The 25295-nt window shown below is 36.5% G+C and overlaps 1 protein-coding gene across 11 annotated transcripts in view; it reads left to right on the forward strand.

Annotated features, from left to right (window-relative positions):
- LOC118894889 (ABI family member 3 binding protein) overlaps window positions 1-25295 on the forward strand; it is a 260700-nt gene that overhangs the window by 164197 nt on the left and 71208 nt on the right. For 5 of the 11 annotated variants that reach the window (XM_036851585.1, XM_036851586.1, XM_036851588.1 and 2 more), the window contains 20 exons: window positions 753-785; window positions 1580-1663; window positions 2642-2701; window positions 3504-3587; window positions 4783-4842; window positions 7450-7509; window positions 8329-8412; window positions 9705-9764; window positions 10581-10664; window positions 11819-11878; window positions 12669-12752; window positions 14362-14418; window positions 15450-15509; window positions 16163-16243; window positions 19092-19166; window positions 20049-20105; window positions 20757-20828; window positions 21293-21340; window positions 22098-22163; window positions 24419-24493. In XM_036851585.1, the coding sequence (XP_036707480.1) occupies window positions 753-785; window positions 1580-1663; window positions 2642-2701; window positions 3504-3587; window positions 4783-4842; window positions 7450-7509; window positions 8329-8412; window positions 9705-9764; window positions 10581-10664; window positions 11819-11878; window positions 12669-12752; window positions 14362-14418; window positions 15450-15509; window positions 16163-16243; window positions 19092-19166; window positions 20049-20105; window positions 20757-20828; window positions 21293-21340; window positions 22098-22163; window positions 24419-24493 (1344 nt within the window). Of the gene's footprint in view, window positions 1-752; window positions 786-1579; window positions 1664-2641; window positions 2702-3503; window positions 3588-4782; window positions 4843-7449; window positions 7510-8328; window positions 8413-9704; window positions 9765-10580; window positions 10665-11818; window positions 11879-12668; window positions 12753-14361; window positions 14419-15449; window positions 15510-16162; window positions 16244-19091; window positions 19167-20048; window positions 20106-20756; window positions 20838-21292; window positions 21341-22097; window positions 22164-24418; window positions 24494-25295 lie in introns of all 11 variants that reach the window. The other 6 variants (XM_036851591.1, XM_036851592.1, XM_036851584.1 and 3 more) reach the window with 5 other exon arrangements.

A 25295-nucleotide genomic window follows, 5' to 3' on the forward strand; every position in this document is an offset into this window, starting at 1 on the left:
CAGAAGGATAGGACTTAGAACTTGATTGTGAGAAAGGAGAAGGGCAATGTTTACTTGGCTGGTGCTCAGAAATTGTGGTCAGCAGTGCTACTTTTAGATGGGTCTGTGAAGAGGACCTTGAGTGCCTGACTTCAATGATTGGATTTGAGCCACTTGGCTGCAGCATACTCTCCGGTCAGCCCTTTTCTGTCCTGATAACAGAGAGATGAACTGGCAAGTTTTGTAGACTGAATGACCCTTTGTATCTTGCTCTTTTATATGGCTTTGTTTGGACAGAGGTCTTGGTCTTTTTCCAAAGTGGACTCTTAACAAAAAAGAACATTGTCTATTTTGGTTATTCATTACCAATATCTGCTTAAATATATCAACAATTGCATCTATCATGACATAGATGTAATTGTTTGTTTTCCAATATATTGTGTTATAAATTATACTTTCACATTCTTTTCTTACAGTTGTTAACCATAATGTTTTTAGACAGATGCCTAAAGATTTTTCTAAGCAGTTTTCCATTATATTATCAGATGATATAAAAAGCAATACTTGTAGGTAACCATGTGGAGATAATAAGGGTATAACCCTTTCATAATATCATATATCTTTGTACCCTCACCTTAGAACTTTGAAATTTTGCTTTCTGGCAGTAGAACCACGCTACTCTAGTGAAGTTCATTTTCAAGAGAGTTTGGTGACTTTTCTTATGTGTTTAACAATTCTTTTTTTAAATTGCTTTTGATCATTTCTTGCTACAGACCTTGAACCTGTTACTACTGGGACATCTTTAGGTAATGATCCTGTACATCCTTCAGCAAGTACTTTCTTTACTTGTTGTCAGACTTATCTATGTTTTGTAGAGACAATGATGTCATAATTTGTTGTCATCCTATTGCTGTGTTCATCGTAAAATATAAAAGGCTTTCTTTCTAACATTAATGTGTATAAACTTTAATTCAAGACATCTATTTGCTGCATCTCCCAGCTTGTAATTGCATCATGTCAATCTGAGTCTCTGTTTAAATAGTACTGTTTGTTAGAGCTGGGGGCTAAATGTGATTCTCCATATATTCTTTATTTAGACCACCAATATAGTGTCAATTATGATACCATGAAGTTTCTTTAAGCATCTTACTTTCTATATTTCAAGTTCTACATAACTTTTTTTTTACTTTATTGATGTTGCACCTAATTTTGTGTAGTTATTTTAGTAAATTACCAAGTGGAAAATTTGCCCAAGACTAGTTGTTTTAAATTATAAGTGAATAGTATAGGATGGTTTGAACTTCTCTCATGCTGTCATAGTTTAGCGTGATTTCTCATTAGGGACACTTTCAAGAAAATGATAGTCCCTCATCTTCATTTCTTAAACATAATTATAATTTTTAATCTCTAGAGAATTCTCAATTATAAAAGAAAACCTGTTAATATATTAAAGGAGAAAATTTCAAACCAAAGTAACAAAGGTGTCTCCACTCAAAAGAACTCTGGCAAGTTTTAGAAAGCTTAGAGCCCGGTTATATCATCCTATTCAGAGGTAATGGAGCCACCAGCACTATATTAATCCTAACTTTTCTTCCTTCAGCTCTAACAACAACAAAGAGACCCCGTCGTCCACGTCCCAAACCTAAAACCACGCCCCATCCAGAAGTACCTCAGACCAAACTGGGTAAATATGCAGTTTCTGGTTTAAGGAATCCAAGCATTCTACCCTAGCTGGGACCCTGAATTCTGTGCACATAATCGGTACATGCCTTATATATCTCTCAAGAGTAAACACTGTTCTTCTTATTAATCCCTTCTATATCCCCATAACCATATTAGCAACTGTGAGACAAATCAGAAGTAGGAATTATGTTTTATTTCCCAAACATTTTGTACTATAGTTGTAAACAAAAGCTGTTCCTGCATAAACAGGTAGAAAATATCATAGGGCAGCATGTTTATACAAATGTAAAATAATTTCTGAAATAGTACAAATGATATATGCTAGAAATGTAGTAAATATTTGGAGCAGGAAAACGATCCAGGATAATTAGGAAAAAAAATCAGTGCAGAATTTAGATGAGAGAAGGGTTGAGGGAACAAAGGCTGATAAACAGGGAATGTGCTGAAGGAAGCTGGTGACCAGACAGAGGATGACTTGTTGATAACACTCCTGTTGAATGGGCCTCTATAGGATGAAATTAAAGGGACTGGGATGTCTACTCAAGAGCTTAAGTTTGATCCAGTGGGCTTCAGTGATCCTTACTTCTACACAGGACCATGCTTTTTCTATTCTTAGAACTGAAAATGCTTAGTTTAATATGATACCACAAACTGAGAGGTTGTTCCTCACCTTATTATATTAAATGCCACTCTCTTCACTAAGGACTTAGTCTCTTAGTGAGTATGGTCTCAGCTTCTTTTTGGCTCTCTGTTCTATGTGTGGTGGGCAGACCCTAGGGTGAACCTCTACTCCCCACCCCCTTTACCTCTCACCTCCCACCCCTATAGTTCCTGCCTCTTGGTTTTAAAGCTTTTGTGTAATCCATCCTTGCCCTTCCCTTTTCCCCTTCGAAGCATTATTTTTACTGTTAAGATGAATTTTCTGACATTTCATGCACTCACAAAAATCTCTTTGATTTCTTTTCTTACTTTTGATCAGTTCCTGCCACAATCCCTGAACCAGTTATTCTTAGGACCGAGGCTCCAGGGACAACAGTAGGTAATGACACATTATGTCCATAAGCATCTGCTCCTCATTTCAGACCCATTTTGTCACTGTCACAACCACAAGACTCTGTGTCATCCTCTGTTGTCATTCAATTACTTCTTAATACATTGAAGAGTATTAAAACAACTCATTTGTTATTAAAAGAATCAAGTATGAACTTAGCTTAGTATACATATCTGTAAGGCAATGCGTTTGAATTTGTGGCATCTCATCCCTGTGTAACCTTTTAATCACATTCTGTGTTACTGAGTTTCAGACACAATCAATGGGGGTTAGGGGTGGGAGTGTCTGTCCTTGATCCAAACTGAGTACAGTGTCACAGCCATTATGGTGTGACGTCATTCTTATGCAGATCTAAATTCCTATATTTTTTACTACGTGCATGATTTTGTTTTTATTTTGCCGTTTTAGATAATGATACAGTCTTTTTTCAGTAAGGAGTGAAATAGAAAACATGTCCAAGGCTAGTAAATTGAAGTTACAAGCACCATCATTAGTGTAAAGTCACCCTACCCATTCCCCACCATCACAATAATTCAGTAGGTTTTTGGAAATTTTTTTCATTCCGAAATCCCTTTTGAGAATCTCCTTGATCTATCAACTCAGGTTTCTGTGGGATTTTTGTTTTTCATGGTAATATAAGTGATAAAAAGAGGCAATCATCAAATACGCACAAATGTTTCAAACTCAAAAGAAAAATTTCCTGCAATTCAAGAAATTATAACAACTATAATCCTATCCACAGCTTCTGGAGCTAAAAACACTCTATTAACCTGAAGTTTTCTTCCTTTAGCCCCCAAAGTGCCTCAACGAACTCGTCATCCACGTCCCAAATCTAAAACCACACGGAGTCCTGAAACACCTCAGACTGAACTGGGTAAATGTGTAGATCCCGGTTGAGGAATCCTGAAACCCATCCCTGTGAGGTCTAGAGAAAGTGAAGGGGCAAGTCAGGGCCAGCAGCCACTTTCACTCCAGAGCAGGCAACCAGAACATAGTCGGACAGGTCTTAGGGGGTAGCCGAATTCCTTCTCCTTTGTGAATTAGCATCTTCTCTCTAAATGTCTATTTCATTGGCTTCTCATTCAATTCTATTCATCCTTTATATATTGCATGTGTGTAGTGGACTGAAACAGCTATAGGTCAAACATATATTTGGGCAAATAGGAGATTATTTCCTGGTAACTATTAAAGTTGTATAAGTCATAGTACAGATCTAGGGCAGGAGTTAACAAATATTTTCTATAAAGGGCAAGATAGTAAATATTTGGGACTTTGTGGCCTCAGTAATCTCTGATGCATAGTTTTCTTTTTACCCTTTTTTTTTTTTTTTTAACAACCACTTAAAAATGGAAATGGGCTGTATGAAAACAAGCCATGGGCAAGGTTTGGCCTATGGGCCATAGTTTATCAACCCCTGGTTTAAAGAAACAATCAGGGTGGGCCAGAATAGTTAGGAAGGGCTTGAGCATTGAAATCACTATAGATTTGGATGGCTGGGGCACGAGGGGGTGGGGTGAAGCAGTTCAGAAGACAGGACCTGTGTGGAGGCCAGTGAGAGGAGACAGAGGCTTCTCGGACCAGTGAAGGCTGTCAGCTTCTAAGTGCTGATCAGAGCATTTTATTGAAGCTGCTGTAGCTAAATGGGCTCAAAGGACCAGCTGAAAAGGAATTTTTACTCTTGGACTTAGGAGTTTGGGTTTTATGTAAGAATCATCACTATCCATACATGGTAGGCTTTCCCGGGCATGAGACAGAAGGACACAGCTGAACCACAGGCTGAATGGCTGCCCTTTATCTTGCTCTCTTAAGTACCCCAGTTGGGCAAAGCTTGTTTTCTCTTTCCAAAGATGAGTTTTTAGCAAGATGGGTAAGGTCTACTTTGGCACATTACCTAGACTAGGATCGTCACAGAATGAGAAACTTCAGGGACACTTCTCAGGGACAGTTATCTGAGTACAAAGACAATCCTTCCTGAGTGATAAACTGGTACCCGAGTGCAAACACACCATATCCCTCTGAGACTGTATAAATGTTTAACATTTATTATTATTATTATTATTTTTGGCCAGTTCCTGCTACAGTCCTTGAAGCAGTTACTCCTATCAAAGAGGCTCCGGGGACAGCATTCGGTAATGCCACTTTCTGACCTTCAGCAAGCACTTTTTCTGCTCAGTGTCAAACTTCTGCCCATTCCCCTCCGTTGCCATTTAGTTACATTCTTTATCTTGTGAGTTAAACGTGCATAAAGCAAGTTACTTCTTGTTCTAAAGAGAGTCATCCCTGGATCTAGTTTGGGATATCTTCCTGCCCTGTAACTTAGTTAAAAATTTTTTCAAGCCAGTTTGTTTTTAGCTCAACCGGAGTTCTCTGTTAAGGTAAATTTCATGTATTTATAAGAGTGCCTGGTCCTGACCTATGCTAACCAGGCTGTGACAGGGAAGTTTCTCTATACATCCTTTATGCACCTGCCTTTTTTATCTGCCTGGTTTTTTTGTTGTTTTGTTAACATTTGGGTAATACGTTTTTAGTGAATTGTCTAACAGATAATGTGATCAAGGCTAATAAGTTTAAATAGTAAGCCCCATCCTTAAGGTGAATCTGACTCCCCTTTAATCTCTACCATAGTTTAGAAATGACTCTTAACCTTTTTAGTGCAGTCAGGGGACTCTAGGAGAATGTGATTAGAAAATACCAATCTTGACTCTCTGAATGAATAACTTCATTTTATGTGTCAACTTTGTCCCCACAGTATCTTCAATAACAAAGGAAGGTACGGTAGCATAGTAGGGCCAAACTTTTCACACTAGAAAGAAACATTTCCTGAAACTGAAGAAAATCTGTCAAGCTTTGGAAAATTTAAAGATTTTTTTCAAAAACCTATAAGTTGCAGAAGCTTTAAAGTAACAGACATTTATTTTGTTCTACTTCCAAAAAAAACATCCCAACGGACATGTCATTCACAACACAAACTTAAAACCACTCCAAGTTCAGATGCAGCGGAGATTACACCAGATAAAAGCAGGGCCCTTGGCTTAAGGAGCCTGGCAGCCTGTCACTGGTTGAAAATGTAAACCCATATACCCCCTAGTGAGGGAACCATGAAGAGTCCTTGCCCCTTCAGAACTGGCAAGGAGTTCATGTTTGGAAGAGACATAACCTTCTCTCCAATTCTGGATAGTAAGAGACATGTTATACTTCTCAGTCTGCAGGTTAGTTGAGCACAAACACTTCTCTTGTGTGAAAATCCTAGAGGATGAAAACAGGGCAGGGTGTTTTTGCAAATTCAAGATTTTTCTAAGGTACACAAATATTAAGTGTAGACTCATTATAGTGGCTCTTTTTTTAAATGGAAATATATATATTTTATTTTTTAACTCACATATAATCCAAAATGGGTGCTTTTGATCTATAGTTCTTCCCTAACTGGTGATGGAGGGACCCCAAATTCTCTCACCTCATACATCTATAGCAAGTCTTTAAGAAGTGAAAAATCAACGTGGGCTTTAGTAGAGCAGAGAAGGAGTTTGGGCCTTGACGTCACATCAGAATTTGCACAAGTGGATAGGTGAGAGTAAACAAGATGAAAACATAGGACATATATAGAGGCAACCAGAGGGGGCAGAGTCCCTGCTTCTTCTAAGTGCCAGGCAAAACATTTTTGTTGGTGATGATGCATTTGAATGACACTAGTTGAATAAGACTAGTATTGTTCTTAATGAGCATCAGAAATCTCTTCTTCCCATACTTGGATAGTTTTCCCTGTACTGAGAGTGGACAGGTGCTTTACTGGATGCCACAGACTAAGAAGTTGCCTCTTACCTAGTCTTCTTGTTTGGACAGAAGTCACAAGATCTTTCCAAAGCTGAGTTCTCAGCAAGATTATCAGAACACTTTTTGGCTATTTGTGTAATGGCTGCTTGGTTATTTAGGAACTTTTTCTGCAACCATAATTTGATAAACATAGTAGATATCTTCTTTATTCAGCATCCACAGAAGTACAGGTTAGTTTTTCACGTGCTTCTTGAGGGTTGTTAGAAACATATTTAAGTAAAAGCCTAACAATATCCTAAAGTCTACCATAGCAGACTCAGATACTCAAGCACTAACTACAGGAACTGTTTCCCTTTTGTGGTGCTAAACAGAGACCAAAGGTAATGACTATCTCATGAGATGAAGAAGTCCCTAACTACAGTTTGGCCAAGTCTGAGCACAGCAATTGATTTCCCTTTCTATTAGTCTGCTAGAACTACTGTAACAAAATAGCACAGACTGGGTGTCTTAAACAACAGAAATCTATTTCTCACAGCTATGGAGCCTGGACGTCTAAGATCAAGGTATCAGCAGGTTTAATATGTCCTGACGTCGCTCTCCTTGGCTTGCAGATGGCTACCATCTTACTGTGTCCTCCCAGGGCCTTCTCTCTATGTGTGAGCATCCCTGTGTCTCTCCTCCTTTATAAGGACAGTAGTCCTATTGGCTTATGGCCCCACCCTTATGACCTCATTTAACCTTAACTTCATCTTTAAAGACCCTAACTCCCAACATAGTCACATTGGGAGTTAGGACTTCAACAAATGAATTTTGAGGAGATGCAATTCAGTCCATAACACCCTTCATTCAGAAATTTTAAAAAAATATTCTAGAGGCGATGTTACACTGGCAAGATTCATTTTGATGTGAATGTTGTAGCTCTTCATACACATTTTTTTAAAAACCTCTTTTGTTTATTACTTTAGTTCCTGTTACAGACCTTGAACCTGTTACTTTTACAACTGAGACCTCTGGGACCACATTAGGTAATGACCCTGTGCCACTCGCCTAGATCTTCCGCTGCTCCTTGTACAGTCTGTTCAGTCTCCATCCCCATCACATGGCTTTTCCTCTTTCACGAGGTGACCACTATCATCCTCCACTGCCATTTGGTCACTGTCTTCACCTGAAGAGCCCTGAAGCCTCTTAAAAACAAAGTTCCTGTTGTTTTTAGGAGAGCAGGCATGAGCTTAGTTCAAAACATTTACCTGCCACGTGGGGCATTTGAAATCATCACATTGCCTTGTGCTTCGTTGAACAGTGTTCTGTGTTAAAGCTGAGTTTAAAACAAATTGGGATCTATTTCCTCTCTAGGCTGATCAGCAATAACAGCTACTCTTAAGCTCCTTTGCCATCTAAGTTTCTAGATTTTTAAAAAAACTATTTGCATGATATGTTTGCTTCTTTGTTGGTGTTTTAAGTAATGATGTGTTTTATTACTAATTTGACAAATAGGCAATTATCCAAATCTGAAGTTAGGGTCTTAGTGTGACCCTAACTTCCCCTCCCCTTGCACCAGAATTGGTCCTCCTTCTCATTTTTCCCCCAGTGAGGAAGTTCTATGAGTATCTGATTACAAGTGCTAATTTTCATGCCTTGAATGAGTAATTTGACTATAAACATGAGTTTGCCTCCAAAGTACCCTCAAAAAAAAAAAAAAAAAAAGATGCATTGGCATAAAAGGAGTAAAAATTTTAAACTACAAATTCATGGAACTTTAAAAACTCTAACAGGTTTTGGATAAACCTCTCCTCAGTACTCAGAGCCATACGATGTAGAATAACATAAGGCTTTTCTTTCTTTAGCTACCAAAGCATCACAAAGACTTCGTCGTCCACGTCCCAGACCTAAAACCACACCAAGCCCTCAAGTACCTCAGACCAAACCGGGTAAATGTGTGATTCGTTGGTTTAAGGGTGAGCCCTAGTAACCTGTCCCACTGAGGACGCAAAGCAGTGCCAAGCTCATATTCTCTCTAAGCATGGAGTCATGAGTCATCATCAGTAATGTCTCCTCTACCAGGTGTTGAGGAGAACATGACTGGGTGAGATACAGTTGGTGCCAGAATACCATATTCTTTTTATGTGTGAGTCTTGACATACATTTAGTATATTTTTTACTATAAAATTCCAGTTTTACTTCTTTAACAAAGCCAATATATTACGTTCAAGTAAATAAACAAATTGTAAGTCCCTTGCAAATTCCTGGACCAATATTGGCAACTGTGGGTGATATGCCAGCTGTGGGAGACATTTCATTTCTAAAACAGTAAAGTTGAGAATATGTTTGCATGATACAAGGGAAAAGGTCAAGGTGGACTGGACTTGGACCTTGGACCTTGGGCTTTAGGCCCACTACAGGAATTGAATGCATGGAGGGAAATGTGAACCAAGGCAGAAGAACCAGAAGTGTGGTGGTTGGGGGTACCTAGAACAGACTCTCCTACTTCTCATGGTCAAAACCTGGCTGTTGATGATGCTACATTTGGATGGATCCATCCAGTCAATTGAAAGAGGATTTTGAGGACCTGGTTCAAGAGCTTAGATTTGATAGAGAGACATCAACAGTCTTTGATTTCCACTTTTTCTGGGCTTAGGCCAGAGAGATGCTCTACTGAGTATTTCAGATTGAGTAACCATCTTTATCCTGCTCTTTTGTATGCCATGGTTTGGACAGAGGTCTCAGACTCTTTCCATAGATAAGCTCTTGGCAAGACCAACACCATCCACTTCAATGATTAATTTTTATATCTGTTTCAAACTTATAAACTGTCTATTGTATCCATGTTTACTTAAACACAGTAAGGGCTCATTTTCAACCTCCATAGAAGTACAAGTTGATCCGATTATTTTAAAGACAATTTCTTTGTTCAGTGTATATTAGGTAAATGCCTAAAAATATTTTCCAGTGCAGAGTTTTCTGTATCAATTAGAATCCATTAGTTAAAACCTAGGAGAATTTCATGTTGACTCAAGATATTTCCAAGGATAAGCCTAAGACTGACCATGACTATCGTTTGGCCAAATGTTCAAAGAACAATCCTCTACTCTTTCTCTGTTTTTTTTTTTTCTTTGTTTCTGTAGAGGGAATGATATATAAGCAAGTTTTGTTGGGGTGTGAATGTTCTAACTTTTCATATATTTTTAAATCTCTTTGGTTTACTGTATTGTTTTTTGGTCAGTTCCTGCTGCAGTCCTTGAACCTGTCACTCTTAGACCGGAGGCCCCCAGAACAACATTAGGTAATGATAAACTGTGTTTTCAACAAGCCTTATCCTGCTTGTTGTCAGACCCAGAGTTTCATCTTGCTCCACGTGACAACAGTTTTATTCTTTGTGGCCATTCAATTACATTCTTCTTAAAATTATGAAAACCCTTAAATTACCTGTTGTTTTTAATAGAACTAATCATGTGTGACCCTACTTTAGGATATTTATTTGCCACGTAACCTGTTTGAAATTGTGTCATTCTGTGTTTTATTCCAGCAGTGCTTGTGGTAAAAGCACATGCTGGTTTTCAAACACATCCAGACCTCCCTCTTATCTAGACAGATAAAGTCATCAACAGCTCTCATAGGGCCAAGAGGATCCATTCATTGCACATCTACATTTCTACCTTTTTTCTATTTGCATAGTATTTTGTTGTTTTGTTTCTATTTAGGTAATAATATGTTTTTATTTTAATAGTTATATAGAACATGTACCCAAGATTGGAAGATTAAATTATAAACCTCAGACTGAGTATGACTGTTCTTCATTATCCATTAAAATTTAGCAACAGTTCTTAACCTTTTTGTTGCCCAGTCAAGCTGCTCTATGAGACTTTGATTATAATTACTAATCTTTATTTCTTATATTAAAAAGTGATTTTTGTCTTCAAAGAATCTTCTATGATAAAAGAAGATATAAAAGGAGTTATGTATGTGACAAAAATCTCAAACTAAACAGGCAAAAATCTAACAAGGTGTAGAAGATCTAGAGTCATGTTTTTTGCCTCCCATAGCTTCCAGAACCATGGGTGATGTAGTTATATAATAACCCAAGAATTTCTTCCTTCAGCTTCCAAAACATCACAACAGACAATTCATCCACGTCCCAGACCAAAAACCACACCAAGTCCTGAAGCACCTGAGTCCAAACCAGGTAAACTTGTGTTCCTGGTTTAGAGTCCCAACAACCTAACCCAGCAGGGTGTTGAGTAATCCCAGTTTTGGGGAGTAACCAATACACCCCATGAGAGTAAAGATACAATTCGTATTAAGTTGCAGTTCCCACTGTGGAGCTGGCAAGAAGAGCACAGTAGGGGGAGATCTGTGGGGCAGCTGAATGCCTTTTGCTTCCTCTGTAAAATCTTTGTCACTGTGCATTTTATTAACTTCCATTTATCTCTTGAAAATAAAGCTTCTTGTGAAAAATTAGGCATATTCAGTTCAAATTGACAAACACTAAATGCCTTCAGTATCCTCCAAGTTGTATACCTCTAAAGATGATGTATCAGATGTGGGAGACATGTTATAGTCCTCAAACCTTCAAGACAGTTAAGAACAAAAGCCTTTCCTTTGTAAATAAAATAGAAGATGGCATTAGACAGCATCTATGCAAATACAAGATTGATATTTGGGTGCTACCAACAAGATGTGCTAGGGACATAAATATTTGGAGCAGGGAAAGATAAATTTAAAAAGAGTGGAGGCTTGAAATCATCATAGTACATAGATGAGTAGAAAGATGGAAAGGAATAAAATCAGAAAGAATGGATATAAGTAGAGACCAACCAAAGGAGAAAGTCTAACTGTAATACTAGTATAAAGGATGTCTGACTTCAAGGTGGTAGTCAAAGCTTTTCTAGATCTTGATTGGTCCATGGACTCCTATGGTGGAGATCTTTAGGCACTTGATGAAGCAGTTGAGATTTGATCAAGTATATATCAGCAAGCTGTTCTTTGCTCATGAAGGCATGCTCTTTCTTTGCTTAGTCTGGAGGGATACCCAATTTGATTCATCATGCTGAGGCCTCAGCCTCTTTCCAAAGATAAGTTCTTAGCAATACCCACACATCCCACCTAGGCTTATTAGTTAGAATCAGATCATCAAAGAAGGAGGAATAAGGAAATAGGTACCTGACTGAGGTATGGCCAATTTTTAGGAAATCAACTTTTACTCTTCTAGTTTAAGAGTTTTTAAAAGTTGCTATGTAGTTCTAGAACCTATATTATACTAGTAAGATTCTTTTTGAAGTAAATGTTTTGAGCTTATTTAAAACAATCACTTGGTTTATTTTTAATACTTTTGGTCAGTTCCTACTGCAGACTTTGAACCTGTTACATTCAGAACTGAGGCTTGGGTGACAACACAAGGTAATAACACATTGTGATCCTCAGTAAGTGCTTTTTCTTCTCATTGTCAAACTCATTCCATCAACATCGAAGCTACAGGTTCTTTTGCTTCATAAAGCTACATCATCATCCTCTGTTGTCACTCCATGATATTCTTCATCCTAAAAGAATTGAAGTCTCTGACTCTTAAAACAAGTTATCCCTTGTTTTTAAGAGAGCCATGCATGAACCTAACTCAGGTCAACTGTTATACATGTAACCATCTGAAATTGTTTTTGTCATCTTGTATGTTTTTTAACCAATGTTTTGTAAAAGCTGGGTTTAAAAAGCAATTCTCTTGACTCTAACGACTATTACGGTGTCAGGGAGGGTTCTTTGTGGATCTAAAGGTCTACTGTTTTTTTAACTGTCTGTGATATTTGTTCTTTAACTGACATTTTAGTTAATGACATGGTCTTATTTTAGTAAACTGTCAAAGAGTTTGTACCTGGCTATCACCACTACCATAATAGTTTAGCAGTGATTCTTATCCTTTTTATTCAAACAAGAGTTCTATGAATGATTCTTCACTTCTTGAATGATGCTTCACTTTTATAACTGACTCATTGCCAATGAACTTTCACTTGTAAAAAAAAAAAAAAGCCATACTATTATAATAAGGGTGAAAGTTTCCAATTAAAAAGTTACAAAGACACATTTCCTAAAACATGAGGAAATCTAATAAGTTTTAGGAAACCTAGAGCCATGTGTCATGCTACCCATAGCTTCTGAACTACAGACTCTATAGTAACTGAAGGTTTTCTTTCTTCAGCTCCTAAAACATCAAAACGGACCCGTCGTCCACGTCCCAAACCTAAAACCACACCAACTCCTGAGGCACCTCAAACCAAACCGGGTAAATGTGGGTCTCTCGTTAAAGGACTGAGTCCTTGCAACTCTTGGGAGTCTGGGGTTCATGCTAGCAGTGGGAGTGATAGCCCCTGTGAGCCCCATGTGGACAAAGGCACAAAATGACCTGCTGCTGTTTCCCCCTGTTGAATTAGCAAAGGAAAACATGATAGGGGAGACGCGTGTGGCAGCTGAATCCCCTGTGCTTTCTACACAAGGATCTACTCTTTTACTATGTATTTTATTTACTTTTTCTTATTCCATTCCATTCTTCTCTTAAAGAAAAAAATGTCTTAAGCAGAACCAAGCATTTTTATTTTAAGAAACAAACACGAAGTGCCTTCCATCTCCCCACAGCCCATCAAGATCTGTGAGGATATCGCAGAAGCTGGTGGCTGGTTTTTACTTCGCAGTCTGTAGTAGAGTCAAATTCAGAACCTGCCTCAATGTGAAACATTAAAAGATTGAACCAAGGCAGTGTGTCTGTGCAAAATGAGCTGTTTTTTGCAGGGGTTATAAACATCTCTGAGCTGAAAGAGAGAAAAGTCTGTGAAGGACAGGAATAAGGAGTTGGAAAGAGGTTGGGTCTTAAAATCATGGAGATAGACAGAAAGTAAGGTGTAGAGACCAACCAGAGGACACAGACTTCTGGAATAAGGGAGGTTCTGCTTCCAAGAGGTGATGAATAGTACTGAGTTTGGATGGGTCCATAGGAGCAGTTGAAGAAAATCCTTGAAGGTATGACCCAGAAGTTTGGGTCTGACCCTAGAAGCATCAGTGATCTCTCCTGCAACTGTCTCTCCCTCCTATCTAGGGTATGGAATTTTTGTGATTAGAGCAGAGAGCTGCTCTACTGGGCACCACACACTATATGTTCTTTATTCTGATGTGTTGAGTGCCTTTGCCTTAAACAAGGTCTCAGCCTATTTCTAAATATGAGCTCTCAACAAGATCTACATGATTCACTTTGCTTAATTCTTTTCTAGGCCTCCTTTCAAACACAAAAGCTATTTATTGTATCCATGCTTATTTAGACATGCTATTTTCTTTCTTTTCTTCCAGTTTTATTGAGATATAATTGGCATACAGCACTGTATAAGTTTAAGGTGTACAGAATAATGATTTGACTTATGTACATCGTGAAATGATGGCCACAATAACTTTACTTAGTTTAATCCATCATCTCATATAGCTACAAAATTAAAGAAACAGAAAAAAAGATATTTTTCTTCCTTGTGATGAACACTTGGACATGCTGTTTTCTTAAAGCTTCCACAGAAAAGCCAACAACTGCCATGGTAGTTACATAAGTATATATTTGGTAAAATGTTTAAAGTTTCCTAGGTCAGTCTTGTACAATGATTGGAATTAGGTACTTAGACACCTAGGAGAATATCATGTTGACTTTATTGAGATATTTATCAGATTGTGTAGGCTGTGACTGTCTCATAAAGAAAGTTTACCTGGCTTTAGGTGACGACCAAATCTTTAAATATCAAGTATGTAATTTCAGAAAAATAATTTTAAATTGTTATATACCTGTTGAAGCACTATTATACTGGTAAGATTTAATTTGCTGACTTTTCACATGTGTTTATTTCCTTGCTTTTGACTAGTTCCCACTGCAGATCTTGAACCTGGTACTTTTAGAACTGAAGCTCCAGAAATCGTGGGTAATGAGAATGCGTGTCCTTCAAATAGTGCTTTTCCTGCTCATTGTCATACCATTGTACCCACAGGTTCTCCTGCATCTTAAAACCATGTCTATACCCTCTGTTGTCATTCCATTACAGTCTTTACCTTGCAATTTTGCTACGTTCTATGTCAAGTTATCTGTTGAATTTAAGAGAACTGTGTGTATACTAATTTCAGGATGTCAAACTGCCATGTAACCACTCAACGCTGTGTCATGTGATCACGTGCATTTGCTTAAACAGCATTGGCTATTTTAAGTTTCCTTTCAAACATGAATTTCCATCTATCCCTTATTTTCATCACTCGCTTTTTCCTCATCAATTGTGGAAATACCATGTTTTTTTGATTGTGTTACTTTTTATTGAATTAGTATCTATATGATTATATTGGGAGATCTCTTGTTTCAAGGAATGATGTTTTTAGTTCATGGTCAAATTTTTGAATGTGCCTGAGTCTTGAAAGTTTAAATGATGGGCTTTTGTGTTAGAGTAGGCTGACTCTTTTTCCTTCTCTAACAGGGTTTGACAGAGTTTCTTAACTTTTATTGAATCAAGGACCACTTTGAAATTTTGATGAACACACTCCATTTGTTACATTGATCCTTATACTTTCAAACATACGAACTCGTTATTGTACCCATGATTATTGAAATAGTAGACATTTATGTCAACCTGTATAGAAGTACAAATAGACTGATAATGCTTTTTCCAGTAGTTAGAAAAGTATATATTATATAAATGTGTAAAAAGCTTGTCCAGAAGAGTCTTCCATACCAGAATCAGATAATCAAACATGTAGAATTTCTTGTTGACCACAGTGATATTGAGCAAAGTGCAATGGTGTACCTATTTTATGAGATGCATTGATATTCGCCACAATTTGGTCAAATTTGCAAAGAACAAGTGTGTGTCTCTTTCTCTCAGTCCTGAAGCTTAACAGTTGGCTTCTGAAATTAGTCTTCAAGTGAATTTTTTAAATCTCTTTGGTTTATTTTATTATTTTTGGCCAGTTCTTCCTACAGTGCTTGAACCTGTCACTCTTAGAACCAAGACTCCAGAAACAACGTTAGGTAATGATATTCTGTGTTCCTCAACAATTTTTTCCTGCTCATTGTCAATTCATTCTATCATCATCATCATTGTAATAACATTATCACCAGCTTCATAAGATGATCTTGTCATCCTCTGCTGTTCTTCAACTTTATTTTTCTTCTTAATAAGAGTATTGAAGACTCTAAAAAGAAGTTATCTGTTGTTTTTAAAAGCTATGCATGGACTTAGATCAAAATGTCTGTCTACCATGTAATCTTAATTGAATTTGTGTCATGTACTTTTGTCTAAACAGTGCTCACATTTAAAGCTTAGTTTCAGACACGGTCGGGAATGTCTATGTCTTCTCTAGACCAATTAAATCATAACAATTTGTATGGTTCCATGGATAGGGGGGCATATTTAAATTTCTTAGTGTGAACTTAGTACAGTTTGATGATAGTCCTTACCTTTTTTAGACATTTACAAGACTCTTCATTTCTTGACTTAATTTTATGTGCGAGTTTTACCTCTGAAGAATCTTCAGTGATAAAAGAATTAACAAAATAGGCGAACATATTTGCATCTTTAAAATACATGTCTTAAATTTCAAGGAAATATAACATATTTAGAAAATCTAGAACCTTATTCCAAAACCAACTTCACTAGAGTAATCCAACGTTTCTTCCTTCAGCTCCTAAAACATCACGAGTTCGTCGTCCACGTCCCAGACCTAAAACCACATCAAGCCCTGAAGCACCTCAGACCAAACTGGGTAAATGTGTTATTTCATGGTTTGAGGGGTAAGCCCTAGCAGTCTGTCCCAGTGGAGTCCCAAAGCAGTGCCTCCAATGGGAAGTAACAGCCTTCATGTTCCCTAAGAGTCAAGGCATTGAGGTGTGGTTAACAGCTGCTTCTTGGATGAAGTTCTTGGTCTCTCTTATTTATAGCAAGATTGGCATAGTCACTCATGGTTATTTATTGCTATATCTACATTTAAACACGTGATCAATTTATTATAGCTGTGAGTACATAAATATAGGGTTTTTTTTCAGCTTCCAAGAAATGTAACAAGTTACTTTCACATATTTTTTTGTGTATATTGCCTAAACAGATTTTCCAAACCTAGCTTCCATATGAGAATCAGAAAATCAAACACCTAGGAAAGGCTCATGTTGACCATACTAAGATTCATAGCAGAGTTCAAAGGTTGTGCCTACCTTCTGCAATGAATTATTCCTAGCTATAGAGACTGTTTGCTTTCTATGAATGCAAAAGCTTAAAAAAATTGTCATTTGAAACTAATGTTTTGAAAGAAAAATTAAGACTTTCTATGTGTGTTTAAACTTTGTGTTCATGTTGTTGCTTTTGGTTAGTTCCTGCTACTAGCTTTGAACCTGTTATTCATAGTTCTGAAGCTCCAGAAACAACATTAGGTAATGATTTTTGTGACCTCATTAAATGCTTTTACACTCATTAAAAACCCGCTCTATCACTGTCATGGCCAGAGTTTCTCCCGCTTCCTTCAAGTGCTATTGTAATTCTATTTCATGCTTCATCTTTTACGTAGTCAGTATTCTTAATTAAAGTGCTACCTGTTGCTTTTAATAGATGTCCCTGGATCCAGCTGAGGAAATCTATCTTCCATGAAAACCCCTTTAACATTTCATTATAAGATTCAGTGAAGAGTCTGAAGTCTAAATTGTTTGCCTTCTATTTGATATTTAGATCTATAAAATGATGATAATTAAGTACCACGAAATTTCTCCGAGCAACTTACTTTCTGTAAGATTTTTGTGATATCCTCATTAATCTCTTCCTATTTTAAGGAATGAGGTTTCCCTGTTATGTTAAATTACCAAAAACAAGTTGCTTCCTGGAAGTGTCAATTCTAGTGAATCTAAGTTACAGGCTCCCCCATCATTGATGAACTTGACTATTCCTTATTCTCCACCACAGTTTAATATTGGTTCTTAATCTTTACTAAGTAGGAATCTCTCTGAGTATCTAATTATACACATTAATACCTATATCTTTAAATTAACAAATTTTGTTATTATTTTGGTCTCTAAAAGACCCTCAGTGATAAGGAACAAATTAGATTGGTAAAGTAAAATTTTTCAAACTTAGGCAATAAACTCAAGAAAATCTAATATTTTACAAAACATTGGTACAGGTACAATGCTGTTGATGGTTTCTAGACCTACAAATACAATAGCAACTCAAGATTTTCTTCCTTTAGTTTCAAATCATAGGGGAAAAAATCCTTCTCCCAAACACTAAATTTCCCAAAGCTTCACAGTTTAAAAATCAAGAAAATCTATGGTTTTCTGCTTAAGGAGTCCTTCTAGCCCATTGCAGTTGGGCCCCAAGAGTGACAGTGATGTGGCTTGCTAACTTGCATTTCCCACCTCTATGCCCTCTAAGAGAGAAGGTAGAATCTCTATAATTTCACGTGGATGAGAAGGTTCATGGTTGGAGATTTATATGGTAGCCAAATGCATAAGGATTCTCTCTGACAAAAGATGCATCTTATTCAATTCTCTTAGCATTCTATTCCATTCGTCTCTTTTTAAAATAGCATTGCTTCTTTGTCTTAGGTAAACAAACATTTCCTTGCTCTCTGTGGTCCCAGCACCACATTAGCAGTTGAGTAGGGTAGGGTGTGAAGCAGAGGAAAAGATCAAAAGTAAGGACATGTTTTACCTCTTGAATAAAGTACAATATAATTGTGAAGAAAACCTGTTCTTGAGTTTTTCTTAGATAAAAGATAATTTGCTTATACAAAAGCAGCTTGTTTGGTAAAAAATTTAGAAAGAAAATATTTAAAGGAGTCAAGGATCTATGTGGGCTGATAGAGAATAGTTGAGCTTTGAAATTAAGTAGTATTTGAATTAGTGGTTGGAATGGTGGGAACAGCAAAATAAAAAAGTTTTGACACCTATTGAGGGTACCCAACAGGGTGGTCAAACTGGAACATAGAATAAAACACTCCTAGATGATACTGAATATTTTGTTAATGATACTGTCATGAAACCAGCTGTAGGAAATACTTAGAAAACCCTTGTGGGAATATAGATTCAGATACAATAGTCATTGAGAACATCAGTTTTTCAAATAGGCTCTGCCTTTTTCTAGAAGGATAGTTAAAATCAGGGATCAGCAAATCAGCAAATTTTTTTATGTGAAGAGTTAAATAGTGAATATTTTAGACTTTTTAGACCATTCAGTCTGTCACAGCTACTCAATTCTGCTGTTGTAACTTGTAGGTAACCAAAGCCAAGATGTAAGTGATATGTAAATATGCCTTGAATCATCTTAGTTTGTAGGTGTGGCTGTGTTCCAATAAAACTTTATTTGAATTTCATACCATTTTTACATGTCATAGATTATTACTCTTCCTTTAATTTTTTTTCAATCATTTAAAAATGTAAAAATCACTCTTAGCTCACAGGTCGGGAAGAGGGCTGGATTTGGGAGGGCCATAATTTGCCAGTCTGCTTTAAATAATGCATACTCTGCATTGCCTCTCCATAACCCTGTGATTCTGAAGGTCTATGTGTTGCTACCTGTGAAATAAATTATCCATAATTAGTTTGACAACTTAGACCCTCTTCTTTCAGCTCCCACTGAACTGCATACTCTTATTTTGAAACCAGTGACATCACCAAGCCTAGAAATGACACAAAGTCAACCTGGTAAATAGATTATTTAATCTATCTGGGTACACCATGAGCTTCAGGGGGCATACCCCAAGTGTTGTATTTCCAAATATTAAAAACTACAAAAGAATACCCATTTAACAACTCTGTATATTGTACATGCTTCTTCCATGATTGCATACTGGTGTAAATTAGTAATACATTATTTTCATATTAATTATATTATTCAACTGTATAGAAATACTTATCTTCATTTGGGTTTGCTCTGTATAATATTAGAGAATAATCACATATCTGATTAAGTAGTCAACAGAACCAGTTAGAAGAACTGATTTTATTCTTTACCTTTATTTTTCACTAAGTTACAGACTTGTGGTTCTCTTTAGTAATAAGCTAAACTTCTGCTCTGCTATGTGAAAAGAATGCTCATTCAATTGTGACCATTAAGGAACGAGAAAGTTCTCACTTCAGTAAAGATAACAAAATTTCACCTTACACAGTATGAGCTTAAACATTATTGCCCTTCAAAATTAAAAACAAATTTTAAAGATCATGCTTTTCAATGCTATTGCAACTCTCTGACATTTATTTTGAAACACCAGATCTTATTTTTAACATAGGCTTATAATTTCTTTCCATCCCTTTTGTGTATCTCTTAATTAGCTAAATGGCGTTTTGATGCTTATGTTGATGGAACAAGGTTCTATGGTTGTTAATTATAACTTATAATATAAAATTCTGAATTCGGTTATTAGGGTTTCCTTTAGGGTTAATAGTACTATTGTTATTATGGTAACGGCTGACATTGAGCACTTATTGGTACAAGGCACTTGTCTAAATACTTAGTTTGTATGAATTCATTCAATGCTCACAACAACCCATCCTTGATCAATTTTACCATTTTGTGTTTTTTGCTAGTTTCTGAAGTCCTGGAATTGGTTACATTTAGCACTGAGTCATCAAAGGAAGCTATAGGTAACAATGTTCCCCAATGGGAAGTCAGATATATGTGCTTTTCCATCTCATTGTGGAAGTCATTTTGGGATGTCCTCATGCTTTGTGACATTTCATGGCTCCGCACATATTGCCTGTGCTCATCCAGTGAATCTTGACAGTCAAATGTTATATACAGCCCATTTTGCTAGTATCTGCTGTGTTGCTATGCAAGTTTCACAATTTCCTTGCTTAGTTTCCTCTCACTGTGAATGCACAATTTCATTTTTTAATATTCTGATCACTTTTAATACAAATATACACATCCTATTTTTCATTTTCATATTGTTTTTAGGATTCATCCCCATGCTTTCAAAGGACTCACTCTATGTCTTTTTCTCACTAGAATCCTTAAACAAAAATAAGGAAGTGAAATTATCTGCTTTGCTCCAGGTAGAAATCGCTGTAGACCCTGCCAGTTATCGTGTTTGTGTGTATGTGTTCCACATTGCACACTGCCTTCATTTCCTGCCTTCATTGTAGTCATCTTCATAATCTACCTAAATGTTATTTATTCTCACAAATCTATCTACTTAAGATAATTAACCTGTTTTCAAATTAAACAGTGTTCCATTACAGTGGGTGCTATGGTTCTGTCCGCCACTAACCCGCCATTCCCTGTTTCTTCCCTAGCACCAACTGAAATAGATTATGTATATTCCACTGCCAAAGTACCACTCAGGCCAGAGGAGCCAAAGACTGAAGGTGGTAAAGGTTTTCATGCTTCTATTCTTTTATTCAAAAAATTTTTAATTAGTATCTATTACATTTCATGGAATTTGAAAGTTCAAGCTGGGGTACTTGATCTACAGTGGAATAGCTTTGAAGAGCTATAGCTTCTAAAATTCTTGAATTCTTAAAATTAAAATGATAATTGACTCTCTGAATACAGAAATAAATTTCAGTTTCTCTGTGGTATCTAAATATTGAGGCATAATAAATTTGACAGTTAATGACAGTTAAAACATAAATATTAGTTGGAGGATTAGGGTTATAGAATAGGATTTCCCTCTTGATTCTTTTTTCTTATCCTAATCCATCGTCCTATCTGTAAAAATGTGATGCAGATTCTCAAGAGAATGAGGTGTGTTGATATTCAAGAAAGAGATACATGACTGTGGCCTAACATCTTAAGCTTTTTAAAATTGTTCTCCTTTGTTTTGATACAGTTGTGGAATCTATTACAAATGTGTCTGAACCACCTGAGACCACGCTAGGTAATGACACACCCTGGGAGTTTTTGCCCTCATTGTCGCCATCACCTGAGAAGCCAGGTTCTCCCTCATTGTGAATTCATGTTGCAACATCATTCTTTGTCATGGCAGTTAATTTTCTTTCTAGGTGCTTCTATTCATAACCATTGTCCAAAAATTGTCTTCTTCCATTCAGCTTTGTATCTAGACCTTGGTCTCTCTCTACTTCAGTCACCAAAACTGTCAAATCTAAAGTGTCTTTTTTCCTAATGTTAAACATTCTGCCAGCTTGGTATTACGTTGAATACTTCAGATAATATTTTTTTGTATGATGATCCATTTATACCTTCTGCCCTAGCAATATACTTTCCATTAACACTCATTTCATCACATTCATTTACATGTTTGATTTTTTTCTTCATTAGTTAAACAAAATTCAATGCTGCTGAATGGCTTATGCCTTAACATTTTTTATTTATTTTTCTCCTTATGGTTCCCCAAGAACCTATCTTTCTGGCACTGTTGGGGATGTACTAGTGTGGAGTAAGGATTTAAAAAGTAAGGCTATTGCTTACCTTGAAAGTATTTTGTAACCTGGCATCTCTAAGCAGCTTTTAAACTAAATGCATTATGAAGAAGTAGGAGTGCTATTTTGCTGTAGACTTGCAATTTGCTTTCTTTTTTTCTTTAAAATCTACTTGTTACCATCTGTTCTGTCATCTGTACTCAAGGTGTGTGAAGTGCTATAGTAACCCTGGGTACTTTCCTTCAATTACCATAGAAACATCACCTCTGCCTTCCCAAACTGTAATCCTACCCAGCCCAGATGAGCCTCAGACCGAACCGGGTAAATATGTTATTTTGTGTTTCATGTAGAAGGTGAGTGTTTGCAGAACTTACAAGAATGGAAAGACAATATATATGGGCACTATTACTAGTTATCAGAAGCTCTAACTTAATCACTACTCACTGCTCACAGTCTTTGACCCTACCTTTCTGACGCCCCACTCCTCCTTCTATCCATAATCTATAGCCAGTCGTATGGCAGTGTTGTGAACATTATTTAGGATATAACTGAAAAATGCCTCTCAGCTACTCTGCAAGTCTTTCATACAGAAAATAGTAATGTTTCTGGGGAAGAACATTTATATTCCTTTTAAAATATAAATATCCCAATTTTAAATACTTTATCATCTTGACTAGTTTTACAAGGTCTGTGGTCATATAAAAACTATTTTAAGACAGTTAATTTGTTTAAGATTAACCAAAACCTCCAGAAATACTGGAGCATTCCACAAAAAGGGGTACAATTGGTCGGTCATCCTGTCATTATTCAGGTCCCTTACTACTTTCTACTGCTCCTTCCTGTGGCAGTTTGGCCATTTCACTGCATACAAATAAGAGAAACTGAAGTCAAACTGGTTACTTGGCAAGTCATAAGGGTTTACTTGATGGTGGAATTTGAAATATGGGAAAACAAATCATCAATGCGGATAACTAAATATGCTTCTTACAAGGGAAAATTTTCTCAATATCTACAGGCTCTCTGATAAACGTCAGTTTACACGTCAGTTTATCATAAATAAGCCCAAACTTGTATTTTGATGGCCATTAAACTATTTTATATGGCTCTAATTCCAAAGGAGATATGGATATTAATCTTATTCATTGTCCTCTAAAATGTCCTGTTAAACCCTGTTAATATCCTTTGCCTATTAAACTCTACAGTTTAATTTTTACCAAAATTCCACACTGACTGCATTAACTGGATCTGTGTCAATTATCTCTAACTTTTCTAAAGTTTTTTTTTAAAATAGCTTTAATCATTAATATGATTGAAATATTTAGTCATAGATACTATCAGTGATACTAATCTCATTCTGAATCATTTTTTATAGAATTGCCTCATGACATGCCTTTACCTGCAAGATGGTCTCTTATACCCTGGGGAAGCAAATAACCTATCAGTACGAACCTCGGCAAACAAAGCAGTTCAGAGTCAGACTTTCACAAGACTAAGGACACTGTAGAAGTATAGAATTTTAGGGTTGGAAGGGCGTTTAAAAATCCTGTTACTGTTGATGAAGAACCCAATGTTGTAGACTGAGTGATCCGCAAAGCGAACTCTAAATCTCCCAGCTCCAGGCTCCTAAACCAATGTAATCTCCAACATCTTGTTCATCTCTCCACAGGCGAGAGGATTCCACTGAAACCATTGCATGCCTTGTATATTTTGATTAAGAATCAGGAAGAAGTCCCTACAGACTCAGCTTCTTCTTTTATCTAATAACTCTTATTTTCAGCAAGCTTTTCTTAAGGTGCCTGAAACTCCGTGACCTTGAAAAACATTTTGTTTCTTCTTATCTCTCTTTATCCCAAACACACTGAACTCAACCAAATGAGGTATTTCCACAAGCTGCGATCTTTCATTTGATAATTCTTTTCCTCCGGCAGGATAAACTTTTAATTTTCTTGGTGAAGAAATAATTGATTTTTTACACTGAATGTCCTAGAACTTCTTTGGGAATTGCTCAGCAGAAGAATAACTTTCTTCAATAATGTATCCTTTCAATTTCTGTTCAATTTTTCTTCTCCAATATGACCAATAAAAATTGTGTTTTGTTTAACAAGATTAATTTTTTTCCATTAGCACTTACTATTAAGGTACATTTATTTTTTAGGTATATTTGGAATGTAATGTGCTTTTTATTTAGAAGAAATTGTATCTCTTTGCACTTAAAATATTATACTGGGTTATTCTGCTAAAACGATGTGAACTTATAATGATGAATTATTTTATTATGAAATTTATTTTTAACCTATTTAATAGGTATTTGAAGTGGATATTTCTAAAATTCCAACAGTTTCATTTGCCAGCTGAATATCTTGGATATCTTTAATGTGCTGCCTTGGTTTTTTTTTTTTTTTTTTTTCCATTATAATAAGAAAATTACTATCTTATACTTTGTGGCTCTTTGGGAACTTTAATTGCTGTGTATTTAGGTCTTCAATTACTCAACAAACATCTTTGAAATCCTAGAGGTTTAGGTACTGTGACTCTTGAAGACCTCAAGAGCTCCGAACCTATATCCTTTCTTTTAGTGCCCAAGCAGACACCGCGAGCTCCTCCCAAACCAAAAATATCTCCACGTCTAAGAATCCCACCGACACAGCCAGGTAAATACTTATTTTATATTCTGGCCTAAAAAGTTTGATGTTAGCGGAGTTACTCTGTTGAATTATAGCAAGTTAGGTTTTTAACCCTTATAAAATAAGACTTCCTTTGAAACCTAATATTTACATTTATTTTTAGACTTTATCAAAAAGTATATTATTGGAGTAGCTTATTCCAGAAGCTTCCCTTTTGTTATATTATTTGAGAGGGGGATGGAGGAGAAAGGAATTTCTTAAAAGAGTAGCCTGCCTACTCCCTTCACTTCTTGGAGCTTGAGAAAACCTTCCATGGTCCTTGAATGTCCTCCCGCTGCCAATCACCTAATTTTTTTGGCCTTTCAGTCAATTTTATTTAACATTAGGTCATGAAGATTTTTAATATATATCCTCTCCTGTAAAATAATAACATAATATTGCTTTGGTTGTTTTGCTAGGAATTTTGGGAAGGACCTAAACAACAGTCATTATAAACTATTTTTTATTCTGTTCAAGAAGCTCTTTCTTGAATGATTAACTCTAACCCTAACTTCTCAACCAAGATCTTGTCCAATTCCTCTGACTGCCTTGGCAGATCTCCATTTCAGAGTACCATAAAATTGACATGCCTCAAAGAAAGCTCATCTTTCCCTCCTTTCAGTTTCTCATTTATATCTGTTGCAGATACTGAGCATTTTACATCGATTTTTATCCTCTTCCTCATCCGGCCTCTGCAGTCCATCAGTTTTTCCAGACATCTCTAACCTTGGTCCCTACTCCAAGCATATACCCAGTCATGCCTAGTCTATTGTTATGAATCAACTGATCT

The sequence above is a fragment of the Balaenoptera musculus genome, chromosome 4 (assembly GCF_009873245.2).
Source record: "Balaenoptera musculus isolate JJ_BM4_2016_0621 chromosome 4, mBalMus1.pri.v3, whole genome shotgun sequence".
Lineage (NCBI taxonomy): Eukaryota > Metazoa > Chordata > Mammalia > Artiodactyla > Balaenopteridae > Balaenoptera > Balaenoptera musculus.